Consider the following 25,325-nt stretch of genomic DNA (forward strand, 5'->3'; position numbering starts at 1 on the left):
TGCAAGGGGAAGGAACAGTATAACCAAGATAGAGCAGTGGCAAGGCAGGACTATCCGCCAGAGCTGTGGCTTGTTTCGATGGCTCAGCAGGGAGGGAGCTGGGAGAATCAACATCCTGCTCCATTCTCCTTCCACCCTCCTGTCTCCTCCTGGTGTTTCCTATTAGCTGAGCCTGGCAGGACGTAGCTGCCCCCAAGAACCAGAGCTGGGTGGAGGAGGTTGGAGAGTAGCTGGAGAGGGGCACACCTTGTTAAAATGAGGAGAAGAACCAACGAGTAGCTTGGCCATAGAAAGTGAGACTCTTACACTCTAATGTTTACATGTGCATACTAAATTTGACTTGAAAATAGACCCAGCCCATGCCCAGGATATCTGACTTAAATGTTTCATGAAATCACTTCTCCGGTTTTTGTGCTTTTGGACTGCTTTCTCTCAAGTAACTGTACAGACAAGCTCTGTCTCCTTGCTGCCAGAGCAGTCTAAGCAGATTTTACATTGTCTGCTTGGGAAGATAAAAGAGGAGCCGTTTTCCTAAGCTGCTAAAGCGATAAAATGCCTGGCAGCTGCTGTGTATAGGATCACAGCCTATCACACTGCCATACCTACTAGGCACCACATCTATGCAGTTGGTAAGACACAGCCCTTGTCCTGGGGCATCTGGAAGGCTTCCCAGGGCATGTGAGAGCATGAGCCAAGCCTTGGAGGCTAAACAAGAGTCAGTCAGCCAGTTGAAGGAGGAAAGAGGAGAAGCATTGGAGGAGGGCAATACAGGTAAGCATAGCTCATGCAAAGACTACGAGGACAATTTCTTAAGAAGACCTCCCACCGTGCTTTGAATGATGTCATTGCCACTGGAATAAATAGGGACTAGCAGGGGCCCAAGGGGATTGCACTGTGACACCCAGTGTTTGTCAAGAACGCTCTTTTAACAAAGACACAGAGACTAGCATCTTGTGAGATCTTCAGGCCAGCATTTGATAGGGGAAAAACTGACATAAAGTTTAGTTGGAATTCCACCTGGCAAATGTATCTGTAGTTTGGAAGTATACAGGATTTTTTTTTTTTAACAGAGGGGAGGGAATATGACCAGATAAGCTGCTTCCCAAATAGGTGACTAATAGTCATAGAAATAATTCACATAAGGCCTGGAGGACAGTGCTATGAAGCTGGAGGGCCCCTGAGCGCTCTTCCACTAGTGTGTTAAGATTGTGACCCCATTGGTGAGGCAGAGGGGTTGATGCTTCAGAATGTAGAGCTACTGTCCTGTTCCAGAGTGAAGAGAAGCAAAGTAAAGGTCTGTACTTACAATAGACTGTGCATAGACTGACTTCTACAGGTAATGAAGAAACTGGAAGGGAGCTTCTCTGCCCACAGACACACACGGGGGCCCCTTGGGTTTGGTGAGTGGTCTCCCTGGGGGTCAGCTGGCAAAACCCCATTGAACAACTGCTTATCTTCATCTCTGAGTAGCCCTGATCCCCCCCAGGCTGCCATCACACCACCAAGCTGGTTGTGAAACTCGTTTGCCAGAATCACTTGCATGTGCAGAGAATTGGTTTCCTGTTAAGGTCAGTCTTGTAAGAAAAAGGGCAAGAATCAAAGGAGTTTGAAGGAAACAGAGAATCTTCCTTAGCTTGTGATGGGCCTGTTTCCTGCCCATGTGGGTTTGAAGTGTGAGGGAGGGTGGGCACATGGCGGGACACAAAGCCATTAGTGGTTCTTCCTACTGTGGGTGCCTTAGCTCCAAGACAACTTAAAAAAAAAAAAGCCGGGGCTGGCCTGGTGGCACAGCAGTTAAGTGCACATGTTCCACTTCTCAGCTGCCCAGGGTTCGCCGGTGCACATCCCGAGTGCTGACATGGCACCGCTTGGCATGCCACGCTGTAGTAGGCGTCCCACATATAAAGTGGAGGAAGATGGGCAAGGATGTTAGCTCAGGGCCAGGCTTCCTCAGGAAAAAAAAGAGGAGGACTGGCAGTAGTTAGCTCAGGGCTAATCTTCCTCAAAAATAAAATAAAATAAATAAAAATTTAAAAGAATCTTCCTCTGGGGCTGACGCAGACCATAGTGTCACACAGATCCCCTTGATCAAACGGGCTTCAGGCCTTCACACAGAAGTCAATGATTTCAACGTTATTCCCCCATTTCACAGATGAGTAAGATGAGACAGAACTTCATGACCAAAGCTCTTAACTACTTCACTATCCTATTGATGGTGCCAGACAATTAGTAAATTCGCAAAATAGTCACCCAGGTTTAAGGTGTATTACTTTCAAATATTATTGAATTCTTCCAATTCAACTTAAATATATTAAAAATACATGAAAAATATGCTTGATAATGAAAAAATATGAACAGTCTGTCAAACACAGTGCTTGATGATGAACTTCACAGGGAGTTGAAGATGAACAAAATAGAGTTCTTTTCTTCAGGGAGCTCACTGTCTAAGGAAGCAGACAGACCTGTCAGTAATTAATTAGAATTGATTAGATTAGATTAGTTGTGTGTGCATTTCTATAAATAAAAATAGTTTAAAATTATTAAAAAATGCAATACTCAGTGTATAAAGCCATAAGTGAACATTTACCGTCGTCCTCACGCCACCCTTAATCCCTAAGCCTGGCAAGAACATTAGCCAGAGATAACCATTATATCAGGTTGGTGTAGGACTGCTCCGTTTTTCTCTATACTTTGGCAAAAATGAGATCATAATACTGTTCTGCATCTTGTTTTCATTTAATATTCCAAGGACATAATTCCATGCAATTATATAATAGGCCATTATATGTATGAACCGTCGTTGATTTTGCCATGCTCCTGTTCCTGAACTTTGTGTTGTTTCTAATTTGTGGATATACACTGCAGTGAATGTTCTTGCCATAATATCTTTGTGTTTTTTAACTGATAATTATGGAAGATACATTTTTATTATAATTTTAAAAGTTAACATACAGTATGCTTGACTTTTTTTGGTGTGTGTATGGCTTCATGCATCCTAGTGCGTGTGTAGATTCATGCAACAACTGCCACAATCAGAATACAGAACAATTCCATCACCCCAAAGTCTTTTTTTTGGCCCCCTCTATAGTCAAATCTCTCCCAACCCTACTCGCTGGCAGCCACTCATCTGCTCTTCATCCCTATAAGCCTGACTTTTCCAGAATGTCATATAAATGCAGTCATACAGGATGTGGCCTTCTGGTATTGGCTTCTTTAACTCCACATAATGCCATGTTGTTGCAGGTAGTACTAGTTTATTCCCTTTTGTGTTGAATAGCATTCCATTGTGTGGATGCACCACAGCGTATTTATGCATTCATCTGTTGAAGGACATTTGAGTGTTCCCAGTTTTGAGTGATTATAAAGAGTTGCTATAAATATTCATTGTATGAACATAAATTTCTATTTTTGTAGGAGAAATACCAGAAGTGGGAATGCTGAGTGATAAGGTAAATTTGTGTTTAACTTTGTAAAAAACGGTTGAATCATTTTCTGCAGTGACTGGATCGTCCATTTTATGTTGCCACCAGTTATGAATAAGACTTACAGTTGCTACGCGTTCTAGCTCGAACTTGATATTATCAGGGTTCTTTTGTTTTGGGGGTGTTTTTTGGAAATATTCTAATAAGGTGTGTAGTGGTATCTCATTATGGTTTCAATTGGTATTTCCCTAATGGCCACTGATATTGACCATCTTTCTGTGTGCTTATTTGCCACCTGTATATCTTTGGTGAAGGGTCTCAAATCTTTTGCCTATTTTTTTTTTTTTAAAGATTTTATTTTTTCCTTTTTCTCCCCAAAGCCCCCCGGTACATAGTTGTGTATTCTTCGTTGTGGGTTCTTCTAGTTGCGGCATGTGGGACGCTGCCTCAGCGTGGTCTGATGAGCAGTGCCATGTCCGTGCCCAGGATTCGAACCAACGAAACACTGGGCCGCCTGCTGCGGAGCGCGCGAACTTAACCACTCGGCCACGGGGCCAGCCCCATCTTTTGCCTATTTTTTAAAAAATTGAGTTTGCTTTCCTACTGTTGAGTTTTGAAAGTTTTTTTATACAATCTGGATACAAGTTATTTGTCAGATATGTGATTTGCAGATACTTTCTCCCAGTCCATAGTTTGTCTTTTTATTTTAATAGTGTCTTTCATAGACCAAAATTTTAAATTTTGATAAAATCCAATTTAAATTGTTTTCTTTATAGATAATACTTCTGGTGTCATAGTTAGCAACTCAGTGCCTAACCTTAACGTCATGCAAACTTTTCTCCATATCCCAAAAGTTCTGTATTTTTACCTTTTACATGATCCATTTTCAGTTAGTTTTTGTATAGAGTGGGAGGTTTTTTTAGTTCAGAGCTTGTTTTATTTTCTTTTGTTTTGGATATGGATGTCCAATTGTTCCAACACTATTTGTTGAAAAGACCAGACTTTCTTCAATGAATTGTTGGAAGATGCATTTTTATATGAGCTGGTATGAGTATAGTTTAATTGTTAAAAGAATGGGTTTTGAAGCCAGTCTGCATAAATTTGAATCCCAGTTCTTCCACTAATTACCTGTGTTACAATGACAAAGTATTTAACCTCTCTTTGCTTTAGTCTCCTTTTCTATAAAATGAAGATAATCACAGGACCTACCCTAAGATTGCTAGGAGAATTAAATAAGTTATAATGTGTAACACACTTAGAGCAGTGCCTGATGTTTAATAAGTGATGATTTAAGCTTAGGTCTGTGTAATTTTACGATTACTGTAGACATTGCAAGCATGTCCTGTAAAAATGTTTTATCAATCACATTCCCTACCAACAGTGTAGATCTTCCTATTTATCTGCCAGTGCTAGATATTATGGTCCTCTCTATTCTTTGTCAATTTGATAGACAAATAATGAGATGTCCTTTTAGTTTGTATTTTGGGATTTATAGGCAAGTAAATCCTCTTTTCATCTTTGTTGGTGTATCCCTTAGCTTTTGCTGAGTAGCAAGTCATCCCAAAACACAGTGGTAAAACAGCAAACATTTGTTATATATTATGATTCTGTAGGTCAGCTGGAAAATTCTTTGGTCTGGGCTGGATTGGCTGCTCTCCGTCGTCGGCTGATGGCTTGGCCGGGGTTGGGCGGTCTGGGACGGTTAACTTACATATCTGGTAGCTGCTCTGTGGGACCTTGGCTGGAATGGCTCGTGTCTCCTCTGTGTGGCCTCTCATCTTCCAGCAGGTTAGCCTGGGCTTCTCTTCCTGGTGATCTCAGGGTTCCACAGAACAGCAAGAGAGGGCAAGTCCAATGGGAAAGCACATTGAAAGCCTCTGTTTGTGTCACATTTGGTAATGTTTCATTAATCGAGGATAGTCCCATGGCCAAGCCTAGATTCAAGGGGGTGGAGAAGTAGACTCCTCTCTCAAGAGAAGGAAATGCAAAATCTTGTGACCATTTTTTTCCCCAATCTACTGATGTTGGCTATTTATGTTTCTTCCTCTATAAATTGCCACTGATTTATTGATTTACAGAATTTATTTATATAGTATACATATTAACTCTTTAAGTTTTACATATAACAACGTTTCCCACTTCGTCATTTAACTGCATTTAAGTAATCTTTTGCCGTGTAGAAGTTTTTGGCTTTTTCTATAGTGAAGTCCGTCAGTGTTTTCCTTTGTGGCTTTAAATAGATTCATGCCTTTGGATGACCAGACTGTAAGCTTTTTGAAGGCAGAAACCAAATTTTGTACTTTTCTTCACCTACAAAATGCAGCATAGAGCCCAGTTCATAGTACTTATTAAGTAAATGCTTATTGAATGAATTCATTCCTGAGGGCCAGTCTCATTTACTTATTTATTTATCCATTTATGCATTCATCAGTACTTATTGAGTATCTATCTGGTGCCAGGAACTGTGCTAATTGTTAGAGAGACAATGGTGGGCAAAAAGCAAAAGAGACTTCTCTCATGGTGCTTAGAATGAAGCATTGTGGGTAGTAATGGAACTTAATATCAGTGAGACATGGGTTCAGATTCCATCTTTCTACTTGTGTGACCTTGGCACCTATTACTGAATATCCTTGAGTTTCAGATTTTCTTAACCTATAAAATAGAATATGAATACCTTCCTTCAATATTATTGTGAGAATTCAAATGGATAATGTTGGTAACACCTAGCGTAGTACCTATGATGCAGCATATAATAAACAGTGTTAGCTTTCTTCCCTACATGGTGCATAATCTGAGGCCTACTGCAAAGGCTAGCCTTCTTCCTTGGTCGCTCTCCTCTTGGCAACTACCAGAATCCTGAACTTCTCCTATTACACTCATTTCTTTGGTTTGCTCTTCTGATAGATCACAGGGTTGTCACTTTAACCTGTTCTTCGTCATTCTCTTTTTTGTGCAAGCAGATCGATCAAATTGCTTTCTCTGTTGGTAGCTGGGGAGCAGGGCAGTGAGGAGTTAAAGAGTTCTGTGGAATTCGGTCTTGGAGGACAGAGATACTTGGTTGTGGATGTAGGTATGCATGTAAGGGAAGAGGGATTCTTGGCAGGTGATCAAATGAGGAGAAGAATGCAGAAAGAGAGGGCGGCTTGGCTCCAAAGACAGACTCTTCTCACACCAGATACATTTCATGGCACTGAATGAACATGCTCCTATTAGAGAGCTTCCTTCTCTTGGGGGGAAGCGGACAGGAAAGATTATAGGGCAGCACTGTAAGGCTTGGGGGAATTTGTGAGATGGGCAACCCTCATTTCCGAGTATTCCCAATCTCTCTGTCCTGTTCCTTTTCCAGTTTTTTGGCTGCCTCTCCTCATTGTCTTTCCTCCCTTGCCCCAGTTTCTACCAAGCTCCGGGATTATCCAGGTACCATGCTGCCAGATCTGTAAATAGTCTAAATTCCTTCTCATTAAAGATTTGCCAATTTACACTGCTACCCTGGAGTGACAGAAGGGGTCCTGGAGAGAAATCAGCACTCGGTGTAGGGGCTGTGCCACTGCTCTTCGTGTGACCACCAACCGGTCTCTTTGCTAGGGCCTCAGTTTGCCCTTATAAAGCGTGAGGCTTGCACCACGCGCTCTCCTAAGTCCCTTCCAGTTTAAACAATCCTTGATTTGATGGTACTGTGTCTCCTCCACCTCATCTCACAGGATGGAGTTTGCATGTAAGTGTGCATGTGTGCTGGATGTTTAGTGAAGTCTCACTGTGCAGATGCTCTGCCTATTCCCTGGAAATAAAAAAGTTTCCTGACAACTGCCTCATGCTAATTCTAATGTTCTAACTAGAACATGTGGTATTTATCCTGGATGGGAAATTTTTGGAGTTCGAAGGTGGGAAGAGGATGCCATTTCCTCCAGCAGACAGAAAAGGGCCCTATTTGGCTGGGAGGCAGTGATGGGAAATGGGTATCCCCTTTGGGAATACCGGCTTGGCACGAATCATGGGTCAGAACAATTTGTCGTTAGAGAGACACAGCCTAGTCACATCAAGGATGTCCTTGTCTAACTTCAAACTCCCAACTATACAAAAAAGTTAGCAACTTCCTTTAGTTATTTCCAGTCTTGTTCAATTTGGTATCTTCTTGTTAATTGCCCAATATCTTCTTGGAAGGAACCCTGAGGATGAAGTTATTGCTTAGAGACTTACTACATACATAAAAAGATCATGGAGAACAAAAAAAGATTAAAGTCTTGGAAGCATGCCTGGGAACTGGATTTCTTCAGGGGAGACAAGAAGGCAGCAAAGATACTAAAAATGCTTTAACATAGGTTAGACACATAGAAATGGCGCCAGTAGTTCTTAGGATTTGATAAAAAGAAATTAATGCCAACTTAAGGATAGACTTTAGAAAAACCATTCTAGAAGTGAGTCCTATTAAACACTTAGTGTCATTACTCAAAACCCTGCTCGGTTGTTACCATTTGGGGAAAGACTTCTCTGACTATCTTCTCATATCCCTTTCACTTTGCTTGGGTAACTCCAACTCTCCTTCAGGCCAAATGTCGCTTTCTCATGGAGACTTACCTGATCCACGAACCTTTCCCCACTCCAGCCAAGTCTGGTTAAGTTCACCATTATGCTATCCCATAGCACCTTGTAATTCTCTCCCATAGTACCTATCATAGTTCCAGTGTCACGTTTATTTATGTGATTAGTTTTCCATATCTGTCTTCCACATTTGCCTGTAAGCTAAAAGGATTCAGATCATATCTGCTTTATTCATGTCGTGTCTCTAAGGCCAAGCGCAGTACCTAGCACATGGCACGTACTCGATACATTTGTTTAGTAAATGGGTGAATGGACATCTAAATGACTTAATGAGTATTTTTTAAACTGAAGAGGATTTTCCTTTTCTTGACAGCATAAAAAATAACCAACTAAAATCCGAACAATTCCACCAGTATCCTGGATAGTTCTGGGATTGTCTTTGCTTCTTTGGCACATTGCCACAGCCCTGATTCCAGAAATGCTTTTGGCTACAACTTTTTCAGTTCATTGCCAATCTCCTGATTTCAGAATGCTTTTGGCCAAGGTAGTGCTCATTGCCATTTTAAATATTTAGAACTTTAAGATCTCTACTGCTGTTACAAAGGTGAAATGATCAAGAACACCTTGGAAAAATTTTAAATGTGGTCAATACCAAATTTCCAAGAAACCATACAGATACTTGTTCTTAAGACATGATAACTTATTCCAAGCACATATTAGTGGAACTCCACCCAACCCTACAATTCTGAGTGATAAGAAGCACCAGGGAATAACCTCACCATGCAGTAATTTAACCTGCTTTTTCCTTGTGGCTTGCCAGTGCTGAGAACATCAGGGAGTGGGGTAATCAGACACAGACCATCTGCAGCTGTGCTGAACTTGAATGTGGAACGGGAGGGACAGAAGGCTAATTCGAGGAAGCAGTTGTGCTGCAGTGCAATGTATTTTCCTTGATATTCATGTTTAACCTTTCCTTTTCCTCATCTGTTAAAAAAAATAGTTAAAAGTGATGATGACCTTTGAGGTTTTATGTGTTTTTATTTAAGCAAAATCATTCTTTTTTTCCAGATGAAAACTTATGTGAAGCCCAAATTTGAAAAACAGATGAAAGTTGAGCTGCTGGGTGAGAGTGTATATGTGTGTGTGGGTCGCTGGAGTCCACTCTCTTGATTTCATCTCCACCACTCTCAGAAACCTCTGGAACAGCTGTTTTAGAAAATGAGAAATAACTCCTTGCAACACAGTTTGAAAAGCATGGCTTAGTCTCTAATTTCTAGCTCAATTTAGTTGTATTATTTGGGTGTGGATTTAGGTCCACAATTGTTTCTATTTTTAAATAATTTTTATTTTTAAATAAAGATATTTCCATGTCTTAGATAATGGGTCATTATTCAAAGCAATCCTGAATACAAGAAAATCTAAATAAGAAACAAGATTTAAACAACATTTTGAGTTCACCACAATGGGCTTTAGTGAGAAAATGTTTCTGTGAAAGATTAGATGCTGTTCAGTATAGCACACAGAAAATATAATGAGCAAAACAACATCTCAGGATATTGTTATGCTTCAATTGTGATGAATGATCATTTATTAACTTGGCTGATGCCATGCTATGATGGCAAGTATTTCCTTACAAACAAGACACACTTTTATGCAAATATTGAAAAGTGTTCGCAAGGTCTTTGCTAAGGAAAAATAGTATCAATCCCCCAAACATATAAGATGTATGAAATTCAATATGCATCTTACTTACTTATAGAAAACTCTTAGTCTTGATGATGAAGCGTAAATTGAATTAATTAATAAATTTGATCAGAGCCCTTCCGGCTCTGGTTGTGATGAACAATTCAATACCAGTCCCCAGCTGGTAGGGGGATAGTGCAGTAATATAAGGAAAGATGTTAGCACAGGGGCTGTCATTGGTATGAGCCAGATGGGATCTATTTTTTGGCAATCATTCTTAGGAAAATGTTCCTACTAGCAGATTCCTTTGGTGGCACCAGCTGTACAGTTGAAGTCATACCTTTCACAGTGTCAGTAGCAGACTCTTTCAAGAAGCCACAGGCCTCTGCTCCTCTATTCTCTTTGAAAGACTAAGTTTGGCCACTCTCCTCTTCCCTTTTTAAAAATTTTATTTAATCCATGTTTTTTTCTTTTAGCACTGTGGAATGACATCACATTTCCTATTATTAGTCCAAAGGAGAGAGAAAGAAAAAAAGCATTATTTGGATGCAATCCTAGGAGATTTGGAGCAAGTGTAGGAATAAATGATGAGATATATATATATGTCTATGGATCTTGATTTCCTTCCAAATGCACCTTCTTAAGGGAAAGGCAATAACATTGACTTTTTTCATTTAATTTTTCTGCATAGGTAGTATTCAAATGGTTCAAAAGCCAGTATACATAAGTTTACAGTGAAAAGTCTTCCATCATTGTCCTCCAACTACCCCATTCTCCCCAATGGGTCACTCTTGTTCATAGTTTCCTGTATCACTTTCCATAAATTCTTTAGGCATATACAAACAAGTATAAATATGGATTCTTGTGTTAGGAAAACTAATCAGATGATTTTAATATCTGTTCCAGGAACCTGGTAGGTGTTTCTTCTCATATCCAAAGCTCTTCTACCAAATCCTTCTGATATTTTATTGTAAATGGTGTTACAAAGTACAGAGAACTCACTGGTGGAAGAGGACTTCCTATAACTGGCATGCTGAACAAGGGTAGCAAAGTGTAGACAAGTCCAGACTCTCAGAGTACACAATTTCCCTTTCTGTCACTGAAAGTAAAGGGAGAGAGCCAGAGGAGCAACAGATCCATACCCAGAAACAATTTACAGATGAAGTGTGGTTGCCTTTTCAAATCAACTGCTTTTTCTATTATTTCCTGAAGTCATTAAATAAACCATGACCAGTGCCGGGGCAGTTCAGCGAATTCAGAACAGATCCCTTGGTTTTGGCAAGTCACTCACCTGGCCCTAGAAATGGGGCTGGATTGAACCGGAGCTGAAAGAATTACAGTGTTTCCTTCCTCTCGATGACTCTCTCTGGGAACATGCCTGGAATGAGTGAGTGTGGGAGGCGAGGTGGTGTTCGCTCAGAGGCAGGGCTGGGTGTGCCTGTGGAAGCAGTGCTGTGCTCCGGGGTTATTTTGGGAGGCTATAATTCCACTGCTAGGTTTCCTAGCTCATCTGCTCTTACAACATTTTTCTTATCCTAACTTCCGTCCTCTCTCTTGAGATCTTGAAGTTCTCAGTGAAGCTAGAAGCAAGATAGATGGTTCAGGGGTCAGTCTTGGAAACCCATTCTAGTCAAAATTTTCTCACTCAATCCCATGTATTGAGTTAACATTACCAGAAAAAATGCAACTCTTAACTCCCACTCATATTAAGACTTGACTTTTGAAATTCTTCTTAACTAATTAGATAAAAACACAACTCCTAGTTGGATCATCCTCAAAACATCATTTATACATCAAACATTGGCAATGGCCATTAAGAACAAATTGTTTGAAGACTTCATGGCAGGCACAGTGCTTGGCATAAGTAAGTGCTCAAAAAAGATCTGGTAAATAAATACCAGTTAGCCCCAAATGCTCAGCAACGATTGATCATGTTTCTATGGCATTTTGTAAAAGCTAATATTTGCTTCTTCCCCTATAAATTCAGTAATTGTCAAAATGGTCTTTTAAAAATGGGCAAAAAGGTCAATTTAGTCTCAGGAGAGCACTTTCATTGTTAACCCCATTCTAGAAGTGGGAGCCAAGTGAATAGATGGACTGAATCAGGAAGATCTGGAATAAAATTTGCCCATCCATCCATCCAACAAATACTTATTAAATCCTCTATATGTTGAGACTAGGCAGGATATTCCTATATAAATCAATGTGAACAAAACAGCTTCACTTCTCATCCTCATGGAACTTACCATCTAGGAGAAGAGAGATTAAATAAAATAATCAAAGATTATGGTAATGTTTACGAAGGAAACCAACAGGAGGCTGAATTAGAGGACAATGGGATGAGAGTGTGTAGATATTGTAGATAAGGTAGGCAGAGAAGCCCTCTATGAGAAAGGCATTTAAGCTGAGACTCAAAGGATGAGCAGAATTTAGCCATGCAAAGAGTTGAGAAGATCATTTCTGGTGCAGGGATCAGCATGTGCAAAGGCTCTGAGGTAGGAAAGGACATCGTATATCAAGGGAACTGAAAGACTGGTGAGAATTTGAATTCCAGCTCTGACTTCAATAGCTGTGGAAAATCGAATAGGCTACTCAATCTTTTGAGCCCTCATTTCTTCATATTTAAAAATGAGCTAATGGCACATACCTCACAGGGTTGTTGGGAGAATTTAATGGGTATTAAATGAGATAACATGTAGCTTACTTGACTCACTTTATCTCTACACAAAGGTCTCTGAGACTCCAGTTGGTCCTCGTGACCCAATGTGCTCAACCTGTCTAGTCTCCTAACCATTTTATGTAGTCTTGGTAATCAATCATCACTGGAGCCAAAGAACGTCCTCCATCCCTGATTTTTCCACACTCAACAAGAGGAGAGAATAGGCACAGATTCCACTTGCTCATCTTATAAACTTTGGAAATCAAAAGAGAAGAGAGAGAGAGAAATACTGAGAAAGTGAAATGAGAGGATTTTCTTTTTTAAAATGTGCTTCATTACTTATGGAATAAATTTATAGAATACATTGTAAAGGTCAGGTAGGATTTTGTTTTTACATCTGAGGAAGGTTGAGGTTTGGAACTAGTGTTCAGAAAACAGAATAAAGAGAAATGAAATCGTAGTCATTGAGTATCCCCATTGGGTAATCAGTAGATGGCAGACACAGTGCTTGGCAAGTTATGCACTTTATTTCATTTAATCTCCACAAGAATCCTTCAAGACAGGTCTCCTTAGCCTCATTTTGAAGATGAGGCTCAGAGGGAAACACTGACTTCACTCAGTCCCTCTCTTATCTTGTGGAATTTAATATGGAATTGAACAATTCTTTGATAATGATGAAAGTCTATGAAGTTAGTATATGGTGTATGTAGTTATATAGTTTTTTAAAACACCTTATTCTTGTGGTAGTACCACATTATCATTAATTGATTAGTCATTAATGATGATAAATAATAATGATAATTATTAATTACAATTGACAATGATAATAATGCCATTGTCATGAATTTATTTCAACAAACACTTACTGAATACCTAATTGCATCTCAGGTATTATAGTGGGTAGAGATACATAGTGCACCGCTTGTTTTGGGCATGGAGAATAACTGATAGTCCACTGCAGCTAGGGTGTGCAGTGGGGCAGGAGTGGTTAGCAGCTTCGAGCTGATGAAGGGTCTTGATGCCATGATAAAGAGTTTTGGATCTTGTCCTATGAAAGATAGGCACATGATCAGAGTAGCACTTTAGAAAGACTGCTCACATAGCTATTTTTAGACAAGGCTTTCTAAGCACCAGTTTATCCTGTAAGGTCATGTTGGTAACCTTTATCGTACATTGTGCTCCCTTTATCTTTTCAGGAACAGTGGATGGTGCCATGGACTTGATCTTGATCAATTCCCTACCTCTTGTGTCTGATGCTGAAACATCCCTCACCTGCATTGCCTCTGGATGGAGCCCCCACGAGCCCATCACCATAGGAAGAGACTTTGAAGCCTTAATGAACCAGCACCAGGATCCACTGGAAGTTACTCAAGATGTGACCAGAGAATGGGCTAAAAAAGTTGTTTGGAAGAGAGAAAAGGCTAGTAAAATCAATGGTGCTTACTTCTGTGAAGGGCGAGTTCGGGGAGAGGCAATAAGGATACGGACCATGAAGATGCGCCAACAAGGTAACATACCCCTTAGTTGTGGGCAGTTGAGGTCCACTGAGACACACACACACACACACAAACACACACACATGCCTTTTGTTTTAGTAGCTGCTCACTCGGAGGCTGAACATGAGCTGCCTGAGTATGATGCTTGAAGATCTTGTCTGCCTCTTTCCAAGGCTTGCTGTCTCTGGTACACAGAACATTAGAGATCAAAGAGACCATCAGTGCAACTCCCTCACTTTCAACCCCTGCACTAGACATTGTGCCTAGTTCATGAGATGAAATGAAATATATCATATATTCTACTAAGGGCTCCGGGATCCTTACAGAGATATGAACATGTTATGTGTATGTGGTATAAAAATCACAGCAATGAAGACAACTCTCCATTGCCTCTTGGCTCTTTTGAACTTTTTCATTTGATTTTTTTGTTTGCTTGCCCCTGAGTATTCTAAATATAGTTAAGTTTTTCAGGGAAAAAATATAGTAAAAAATCAAAAAGTGAAACATCTATCAATAACTCAATCTAATTGGTTACTTGGTATATCAGTTATCTGTTGTTACAATAATGATGTGTAACACACAACCACAAACCACAGTGGTGTACAATAATAAGAGTATAGCTTGTGAGTCTAAGTCAGCTGGGTTGACTAGGGGCCTCTGCTGATCTTGGCTGGGTTTTCTCACATGTGTGGGTGGTGGCTGGCTGTGGGCTTATTCGGCTGACCTTGGCTGGGGCAACTTGGCTCTGTTCCATTATCCTTTAGCAGGCTAACCAAGCTAAGTTCTCCTGGAGATGGCAGAGGTGCAAGAGAACAAGTGGTGGAAGCATATGAGGCTTCTTGAACCCTAGACTCAGTATTGTACACTCTCACTTCTACCTAATTTTACTACCCAAAGCAGGTCAAATAGCTGAGCCTAAAGTCAGAATGGGAGGTACTACCAAGTTAAATGGAAGGAGTAAGGATACAGGGAGGGATGAAGAATGGGGACCCTTTTTGCAGGCTACTATTCTTGGAAAGAGACCATAATTTAATTTTAGCAGTCTGGTCCCCAAGCCCAGCTCACAGAACTCCAGAACTTTGAAGGAGGATGTTGAGAGCCTTCTGCAAGGGGAGAGTGTTACTCCTTGCTTCTGCCTCACGAGGCAGTGATGTGGTGAGCCTTTCTCCCATAATAGAAATGTGTCCTAAGCAATATCTTTAGGCCAGTCCATGGATGGCTGTTGGAGGAGATAGCATTGAAAACATTCTTTAGTGATTCTGTTCTGCTCTAAGGCTCCAAGGCTGGACAGGGAGGTAGCCTTCTAGTGTTCTTGATGCTATCTGCTGGGAGGAAGGTACAGATTTCAGCAGAGATAACCTCTGCTTGTTCTCACTGGAATGATCTGGCCCCTTACCCACAGCCCCCTTTTCTGGCTGGTCTACCTAGAATGAAGGAGTCCTTACCAAATTAACATCATCGTAACCACAGGAGGCTGTGGACTGAGTGTGTCATTTTATGAGATAATGACAATGTAAGTTCTTCAGGGTTTAATTTTTAATTGTGAAACTGATCCAGATAAGTAACACACCTTTGCACGTTTCTCTGATTGGCAGTTTCTTATATAAGAATGTGCAGTTCTTTAGATCAGTGCTTCTCAAAGTTGAAAGTGCTTATAAATCACCAGTGGGTCTTGTTAAATGTGGACTCTGATTCAGTAGGTCCTTAGGGTGAATCCTGAGATTCTGCATTTCTAACAAGGTCCCAGTGAAAAGGTACCCCTGAGCCGTGGACCAGACTTTAAGGAGCAGGAGTTTAGAGTTAGCCCCTAGCTCGAGTCCACCTGAAAACATTTCTTTGAATTTGCCAATGGCGGTAATTAAAAGATTTGAAGGCAGCAAACTCATTTTAAGGTCAAAAGTGATAAAATCACTATTCATTAGATTAGAAATAAAGGAAAGAGTTTTCTTAGCAAAACTGTGATGTTCACCTTTAAATGACACTAGGCGACTGGGAAAAGTGCACAGCAGAAATTCCCAGGAATGCGGCTCTCCGGTGAGGGAAGAGAGGTTGAACAAAGGATGTGAGGTGTGCCAAAGCTATCATGGCTGACAAGGCAGCTCTATTATTTTTCATATTTCATTTGGGATTTGGTTTGTATAAAGAGTTATGTCCTTCTGCTGATGTTTCCACATTCTGAATGAAGATGGTCTGAGATTTGTGCCAGTGGTTCCATAGGAACGTAATGTGCAGTGCCATGGCGCCCTTTCTGGGCTGTCCTGGGGCTGTCGTTGACGATGTATAAATAAGAACCTGTAAAGAATATTAAACCGGAACACTAGGAATCAAAAGCCAACTGTAGTGATCCCTCCAAACTGAGAGTCCAGGTCACCACAGATAAAGGATAGCTCAAGTTCAGTTAAATGAGGCGAAGGCAGGCGTGGATAGCCAGCAACGGTGGAGAGAAGATGGCTTTTAGATTTATACCCACCTGAGTTTTAATTCTTTCTCCACCACTTACCAGCTGTGTAGCCTTCGGCAAGTTAACCTCCGTTGGTCTCATTTTTCATCGTCTGTGAGATGGGTATAATAATATCTTCAAAATTGTCTTGTTTTAAATAAGATGGTATATGCAAGAAGCCAGTTCCCATGAGTGCATTTAAGATAAGATTTGATTTACATAATAGATGCTTCGCCAAATGCTTGTGTAAAGAGAGACTTTGCAGAATAAGTTACATAATAATAACGCTAGCAGTTTGTAAATGGTGGGAATGGGATCTGATGCCAACAGATCTGACTTCAGAGCCTGTACATATGACTCTGTCCTGCCCTCTGTATGTCGCTCTCACTTAATGTTAACCACCCTCCCCCATTCTGAGCACGTGTTTTGTGAAGTAGAGTGAGTCCAACTGAAACACTAAGAAAGCCATCCAGGGCACAGAGGAGAGGCATGGGAGTGGAAGTCAGCCAGACATGTGGCTGAGCCCAGCTCTGCACCTGAACTCTATGACCTAGGGCAAGTTACTTAATTGAAATCATAGTTTTCGCATCTGAAAAAAAATGGGGAAAGAGATTTTACCACATGCATTTGAGAATCAAATGAGATCATCAACATTATCCGGCTCACAGTAAATGTTCAATGATTATCATTATTATAGTGCCTTGGAATAAGCAATAATTTACTGGGACTGTTAATTTTCCTACTCAATTGTGGAAAATTTTAACATCATCTATTAACATAATGGTGGAGATTTCTACAAAATAGAAAAATAGGTAGTACTTTCTCTCTCGTGTTTAATAATAACGTTTTAATAATAACAACACCTCAGCATCAGGCTGTTGAGCTGATTCGGTTTCTTTTGCAGACCATCCAATGGCTGAAATATGGTGCGAGGAAAGTGATATCATTTATGGTGAATTAGGAAAACCTCCAAAACTCTGTCTTCATGACACTGTTAATTGCCTAGTAAATCATCGTGGGAACTCAGAAGTGCCTGCCCAGGGACACAGCAGGATAGGATAAACATCCATATATTCCTGCTCGCTGCTGACTCCCGCATCTGGGGAGGAAGTGGAAAATCCATTTGCCATGTGCCAAAACATGGCTTGAGTTGGCTCGCATAGCCCAACTGGCCAAACTGTTTTTATCAATGGCATCATCCAAAAAAGTCAAAGGCAATTTGTTCAAACCTCACTGGTGATTTCATTCAGGGGTAAGGAGGCAGAAATGAAGTTTGAAATGTTTTCACACCCCAAGATCTGTTTCAGAGTGTCCCATCAGAGGAAACATAGGTTATCTTTCTTCCTATTTTCATTTAAGAAATAGCTGTACTTTAAGAACACCAAAATTCCCACACATGATTTGTGAAGTTTATAGAGAGGAGCCATTTGTATCTAAATGACACAAATAAACATGTTAAAATGCATAAAGAAAATAGGAAAATTTGAAGTCAGACATTCATTTATTCTTTCATTTCACAAGTATTCTTAGGCCTCTGTGCCTCACTCAAGAAATGCAATGATGTTAACATTTTCTGAATACTTCTTGCATGCCTGATGTTCCCTTGGTAACTTGATATACATTACTGTATAATTTAGTCTTTACCAAATGCATGTCTGATTTGAACTATTATGACCCCATATTAATAGATGAGGCTAAAAGCAGTTGTAACTTAGGGGCATTCCCAGCATTGGCTCCCAGTGTTGGCCCTGGGAAGGGTAACACTCACCTGATCCCAGAGGCCAAGCCCTACCTACCACCCTGTGCTACCTTTCAGGACAGACTGCCTTCCTGGAATGCTCAGTCCAGTAGGGGAGATACACTGAGTGGGGCTATAATGGGAACATGCAGGTATGAGGCACTTAACCTGGATTCCAGGGCCATATAAGGTCCCTGGAGAAAGTGACATCTAAATAGAAACTGATGCATAAGTGGGAGCTGGTGGGATGTACGACAAAAGAAGGAGCAGAAGGGAAGGCAGGAAGTTCATGACTTGGACGTGAGTGATCACATGGTCTGTTGGCGGAACTGATCTATGAATCAGAATGGCTGGAACTGAGAGCTAAGGATGCAGGCCTGGAGGAGGATGAGTCTGGAGAGCTGGTGTTGTGGAACAAGTGGGGAGGTCTTGAGTTTGTGTCTCAACTTTCACACTTATTCATTGTCAGGAAGCCTTGAGTAAGGGACTTAGTCACCTTTAACTCCATTTCCCACGTCAGTAGACGTGGATATCCTGTCTTCACGGGGCTGTTGTGAAACTATAGAAAATAATAATGGACATAAAACTACGCTGTTACTCTTAGTCCTTATCTATCATTAAATTAAAGGAAACAACTGAAATTTTGCTCAATTATTTTTCGTCAATGAGAAACATCTTTGTTTATAATGTTTACTACCATCTATTCTCTTCTCCAGTCCTTAAGGCATAAGTGAGTTGTATTCTTAGTTAAATTCTGTCGACTAATTAGCCCATCCCAATGATCTTGAGCAAGTCATCTAACCTAGGCCTCAGCAATCTCATTTATAAAGTGAGGTGGTAGGCCTTTAAAGCCTTTTGAGGGCTAGCATTATACAACTGATGAGAGGTCTCTGGAGCCAAGTTACCTGGTTCAAATCCTGGCTGTCTCATGAAATTGCTGTGTAATCTTAGACAAGTTACTTAATCTCTCTGTACCTTAATTTCCTCATTTGTAAAATTAGAATAATTGTAGTTCCTATCTCATAGAGATAGTATGAAAATTAAATATATGTAAAGTGCTTAGAACAATGCCTGGTCCCTAGTAGGCACTATTAAAATGTGCTTATTTCTTTCATGATCCATTTAAGTCATGTGACATCAGTCTTATGTCAACACATTGTGTACGGGCTGGGCTCCTGGGTTCCAAAGTATAACATCAAGGCTGTGGACCCCTTCCTTAGTGCTCCAGAGAACAATCAACAGAGAGACATTAATGCAGGAGGTGGCAGGCTGGGACAGCCAGTGGAACTCTGGGGTGACTGTGTTCCTACCTAGGAAAACAGGGAGCTTAAAAGGCACAAAGTCTCAAATAATAAAGAGCCACAGTGTGGGGAAAAAGAAAAGCCACAATGGAGTTGTGCCTAGTAGGGAATCTCAGTTCCTTTTCAGAACACAATGCTGAGGGAGAAATCCCACGGTCACCTAAACAATTTTCATACAAAGGGTCAGAAAATATAAACAAACCGCACAGAAAGGAGCAACAGCGTGACATGGTCAGAAAAACTCTCCCAGGAGCCCAGGAGCGCAGGGGCCCAGGGGCATGTCACAGGGAGCAAGAGCTGCCCACGTTAGAATTGCTGAATGCAGCACCTTGTCAGAGTGAGAGGGAGACCCCAAAAGTCCCCTCACACAGTCCCCTGCTTGCCTTCCCTATATGGCCGGTCCATTTGAGTACTGCTGAGAAGGCTGCCACTCATGTCCATATTACCAATGTCAGCACAACAGTGTGGCTGTTTATTTATATTTGGGAAGGATACTGACCTCTTCTAAGCACCTGGGGCCTTGGCATACATCATTTAATATTCCTAACAATCTTTTAAGGTAAATATTTTTACTTCCACCTGACAGATGAGGAAACTGATGTTCAGAGGTGAAGTAACTCGCTCAGAAGGACAGTAGTGGTAGAGGGTGGCCTCAAGCCCCGGGCTATCTTATCCCAGGGCTCACAGTGCCCTTTGATCTACACCATTCCCATCTGTGTTTGCCCCATGTCACTGTCTGCACCAAGGCATTTATGTAGGGGTCCTGGCAGGCCACTCTGCCTGGGTCAGTAGGCACAGAGGAAAACAAGCAGGCGAACCTAAAGCCCCGGTCCTTCTGAGTGTGGGTCAGAGGCAACTTCTGGCCTCCTGGGTTAGCTCTCTAAGCCAGCAGTGCACATGGCACTTGGTCAGCCTCTCTCAAGCCACCAGTCGGAAAGTCACAGATGAGACAAGAATGAAGGCTGACTCACCCACGGTCCTCAGCGAGAGTCTCTCTGGTCCTCAAGACTTGGTCCTAGGCTGAAACTCTATAAGAATTCAGACCTTAGGGCACAGAGTGTTTTGCTATTGGTCTCAAATTTAGGTGCATTCTGGTCAGAGAATTTGTTCTACAGGATATTGATTCTTGGTTATTCATGGAGATGTGATTTATGGCTTAACAGGGAAGCAATATGCTTGAAAATAACATGTATTCAGATAGCTGGGTACAAGGATCCATGAATATCCAACAGACCTTTAATTGTGTTGTTTAAATCTATCTTTGTCCTTGGTATTTTTGGTCTGTTGGATGAATCAGTTTCTGAAAGTATCCATTATGCTTGTGGATTTGTCTGTTTCATCCTTTAATCCAGGCAGTTTTTATTTCAGGGGTTTTAAAGCTCTGTTGTTAGATGCATATATGAGTTCAGGATTATTATATCTTCCCAGTGGATGGGTCCTTTTTATCATCATGTAAAGACCATCTTCATCCCTAAAATTTTATTTTGGCTTTAGAATAAGTTTTTCTTCTGATATACATATTGCAATATCAGCTTCTTTCAGTTATTATTAGTCCAGTATATATTTTTCTGTCCCTTTATTCTCAATCTTGTGTGTATGTCATTATGTTTAGCTCATGAAAAGAGCACATAGTTATATATATTTTTTTAATTCATTCTGAAAGTCTCTAGCTTTTAACGTAGATTTGGCTTCTGCCATTTTGTTCTGTCTTTTCTGTGTTCCATGATTTGGGTTGTGGGGGGTTCCCCCCCCCCTCCTTTTATGTCTTCTGTTTAGTTTCATTCTCTCCTGCCCTCCAGCTACAGAAGGAATTCTGTTTCTCTTTTTTTATTGGTGATCCGTACATTTTTTACGTTGACTTAAATTATATGTCAATTATACCTCAATAAAGCTGACATTAAAAAATTGGCTTAACTTCATAAAGCCTGAAGTTAATCCCCCCTTATTCTTGTAGTTGTGGCTTTCTGCAGGTTATGGTGTCAGTTAAAGGAATTCAGAAAATGTTGTGGCTGGAAGTACGTTAGAAGATTTTATTCACACATCTTGTCCAATAAACTAAGGAACTCAGGCAATGTGGTGTTCCAAGCCAGACACAGAGACAGAAGTTTCCAAAATGATCTTATAAGACAAATATACAGTAACTTCTCCAGTCTCCTCCTAGTACTGTTCAGTCCCATGACTATGCCAGTTCATATACAGATAATTAAAAGGTAGAAGGCAAGTATTGGATCCCATCTTTGACTTATTCTTCAATATTCCAATATTTACAGCATTAGTAATAAATATAGCATTGTGCTGATTCCGTTTGAGAAATGCTTGGGGAATTCTAAAGCAATGAGAATTATTTGGAGCCACAATAACCCAAAAGGACAAAGGGACAAGCCATTTGGCAAATGTCTGGCCATTCATATTCCTTTCCACTTTGAGGAAACTTGGTAGGGATTTGAAGAATGCTGGCAGATTCATACTTAATATAGTTTATAGTTAATATCAGGTCTTCATTTGGTAATAGATATTAATTGGCACAAAGTCCTCAGCACCCCCCAAAACAATTGCATGGAAAAATTGTGTATATGCATATTGTGTGTATATATTTACCTTTTTACAGAGGAAGTGACCATTCCTTTCATCTGATTCTTCAGAAGGTATATAACCTCAAGAAAGGTTAAAGCACCTTAGCTACCACTGTTTTTAATACGAAGACCAGCTGACTCCTGCCTATCGCCAGCCCTCATCTTCTAAAGTTCAAAGTTTAGTCGCTCTTGAAGAAAGTGTGCGATCTGATTTTTCTCATTTGTTTTCTCTCGCTCTTTTAAAAGCTTCCTTCCTACCAGCTACACTAACTATGACTGTGGACAGGGGAGATAATGTGAACATATCTTTCAAAAAGGTGTTGATTAAAGAAGAGGATGCAGTGATTTACAAAAATGGTGAGTATGTGTTTTGTTTCCTTCCAGCACGATGGTGTGAGACATCAGATAGCACAAAACATATCGAGTTGTTATCCTATTGCAGTCTTCGGGACAGACGTTTGAAGCACAGCTCCTATGAGGCAGGCTAAGGCAATTCTGTGATAGAAGCTCTCCCAGGCAAGGTTTGTTGATTTAGTCCAATAAATTAAAGTGGAGAGTCATATACATACATGAATGTGCATATATTGTACATTTATGGATGTATAATATGAATTATGGATGTACCATAAAACCCCATGCTGGTGTGATTTCTGCCATGTAAAATGTTTGGTTGTTTGATTGCAAGTTTAAGGAAATGACCAGAGTGAACCTGGGAGCCAATTGGCAGTAGTTCTGGGGGTCCAAGTGTGCAATCCAAATCTGTCTAGGGCCAACTACGGTTTGGCATCCCTTGGTGGCAGTTGTCTGGTTGAGCTGAAATATTTATGGGGATTATTCTGAGTTCTGTGGAGGGATAGGGTTTCCAGATTGGAGTGATTCTAGGTATCTCCTGGTTAATCAATTAGTTGGCAGGGTTACCTGACATCTCCCACCAGCTTTGCCTGTTCAGCTCTCCCTGCAGAAGATAAGAACTCTAGCCTACCCTTGTTTCATGTGTTTCGTAGTGGGTCCCATAGACTAACCTATCTGCTCAGTCACCATAGCTTTCTTGACTGTTAGGAGAGCACCAAATAGCTCAGCCTTTTCATTCCTCAGCCACATCCAATATGCTAGAGCACATTTTCCATGTCAGGTCAGGGAAAGCTGATCGAGTGGAGGGACCAGACAAGGAAACAGGAGTGTTTGAGTGTGACCATTGTTCTCCGCTCTCCTCTCCTACCAGGTTCCTTCATCCATTCAGTGCCCCGGCACGAAGTACCTGATATTTTAGAAGTGCATCTGCCTCATGCCCAGCCCCAGGATGCTGGAGTGTACTCGGCCAGGTACATAGGAGGAAACCTCTTCACCTCGGCCTTCACCAGGCTGATAGTCCGGAGTAAGTGACTGAGAGCCCGCCATCTGTGATGGTATAGTTGTTAGGATTTTCAGTTGCAAGTAACAGAAACTGACTCTGGCTGCTTAATCAAAAACCAGGGATTGGTTCGAAGTTTACTAAGGACTCTTAGAAAATTGATGGAAAAGCTGACAAGCAAGTTTCTAGAAAAGATAGGCTCCAAGGAAGATCTGGGGCTCAGCGCTGTGGGAGAGAGGGTGGGCTTTCTCTCAAGGATGCTAACTTAGCTTCAGTGATGTTTCTTTGAATTCCAAATTTTGAATTCCCAGGAGAGAGAATCAAATTGGCCTAACATATATTGCATATCTACTCGCCTAGACCAATGAGCTGTAAACAAGGATGGGACCACATCCTACAGTGCAGGCAGTAGGACCTCACGCTTGAATAGCAGCATCATTCCTAGAAAAAGTGGGAATCACAGCGAGCTGGCGTCTCCCTGCCAGGTGTCTGCTACAGAGGGATGAGCTGGGCCTTCTGGGTTGGTCTAATATCTAGTCAAACATTTAGTCTGTAAATCCCACACTTTCCAGATCATTTAAATCTCTAATGTGATTTCTATTTTCAGGTTTGAAAAATACAAAAGTTAGAACTAGTGAAAACAATTTTTTCCCTTATCATAACTATCAAAATGGAGACTTACTGTCACCGGTAGTTTTCACAAGAACTTGATGTACAAAAAATAAAAAATTTGCCCTGAATTTTCCCCAGCTATGCCAGGTAGTTATGATGTTGAATATTCAGGCCTTCGGGTCTAAGTAGTTGGATGCTCTGTCATTCCTCTAAAGGTTGTTATCTCTAACGCACGAAGAGTATTTATTTTGCTTTGCATTATATTCATTCATTCATTCATTCAACAAATATGTGTAGATTGTACCTCTGTGTCAGGCATTGTGTTGGTGTTGGGAATACAAGGATGATAAGATGAATCACTGTCCCTTGGGTAATTCCAAATCAGAACAGGTACATTTATAAATAGACAAACAGATATAGCCATATGACAGTACGATTATGAAAAGTGTGATTCATCTAGTTTGGGCGGATGAAATCCCCTTTTGTTCCACTGCACTCATGGAGAGTCTGAGTGGCAAGGATACAGTTTGCATTCATTTCATTTGGATAGTTTTTCTCCAGTCTGATACAGCACCAGCTGCCAGGGGTACTCAGAGTTGGGGCAAATGGCAGACTTTCCAGCAATATCAGAAACATCAGATGTTGATATATAGTAAAAGGTTTAAAGCTTTTTTTTAAATGTCAAAACAAAGTCGAGTCTACCTGACTTAGCGTAGACTCGAATTTAAAATTCACTTGAACTTTTAAGATAAAGCAAAAGACTTCAACACATTTCGATCTCCACGTTGTCTCTTTTCAGATTGCTGGGAGCACACGTTTATCATCTTTTGCTCTTAGGAGTATTTCAGTGGAACTGTCTGAGAAGCACAGCCAATATCTAAAATCACTCTAAGAAAGTTTGAGTCGGGCCACAGTCATCCCATTTAAAAGTATTTTTCCCCAGTGTGTGCTCTTTGATGTTTAGTAAGGAATGAGGTAGAACTGAAGGCATTTGTCCATTCCCCATAACTGTAGGGTGTCTTTCCAGGATGAGTTGAAGCCTAGGAATAGTCAGTACTTAAAGCTGTGTGTTAAAAATCACACTGGTTGTATTTATAGAATCGATATCCTTCCCAATGCACGTTCTCTTCCTGACAAAAGATTTCTCACAAGCACAAAGTTTATAGGACGTCTCTCTGTATTTCATGAATGTATGGTTTCCTAAAATACAAAACCACAAGGCTTTTGAAGAAAATACCAGAAGCCTAATTACATACTTGTTGCTTATCAACAAACTCTTTCCCCGATTTCTCCATCCCCAAGAAATCACCCCAATTATTCTCTCAAGGTTTATTCTTTCCTCCTTCCTAGGATTAGGAGTGAGGCTGGGACAGGTCCACAGATAGGTACAGGCTGAGAGACATAGTTTAATGTAACATGCAGCCCATTCTCATCTCCTGTGTCTGCCATCATTAGTTTTCAACGTGTGCCAATAACCTGGGGTCTGGTTCTCAAGAAATTACTCATTGTGC

The 25,325-nt window shown here is 40.8% G+C and overlaps 1 protein-coding gene across 1 annotated transcript in view; it reads left to right on the forward strand.

Annotated features, from left to right (window-relative positions):
• The window catches only part of TEK (TEK receptor tyrosine kinase), a 104,585-nt gene that overhangs the window by 33,502 nt on the left and 45,758 nt on the right, over positions 1-25,325 (forward strand). The window contains exons 2-4 of the mRNA XM_008519059.2: positions 13,500-13,811; positions 22,098-22,208; positions 23,074-23,226. Coding sequence (XP_008517281.1) covers positions 13,500-13,811; positions 22,098-22,208; positions 23,074-23,226 — 576 coding nt within the window. The remainder of the gene's footprint in view (positions 1-13,499; positions 13,812-22,097; positions 22,209-23,073; positions 23,227-25,325) is intronic.

The sequence above is a fragment of the Equus przewalskii genome, chromosome 22 (genome assembly GCF_037783145.1).
Source record: "Equus przewalskii isolate Varuska chromosome 22, EquPr2, whole genome shotgun sequence".
In the NCBI taxonomy this organism is placed as follows: domain Eukaryota; kingdom Metazoa; phylum Chordata; class Mammalia; order Perissodactyla; family Equidae; genus Equus; species Equus przewalskii.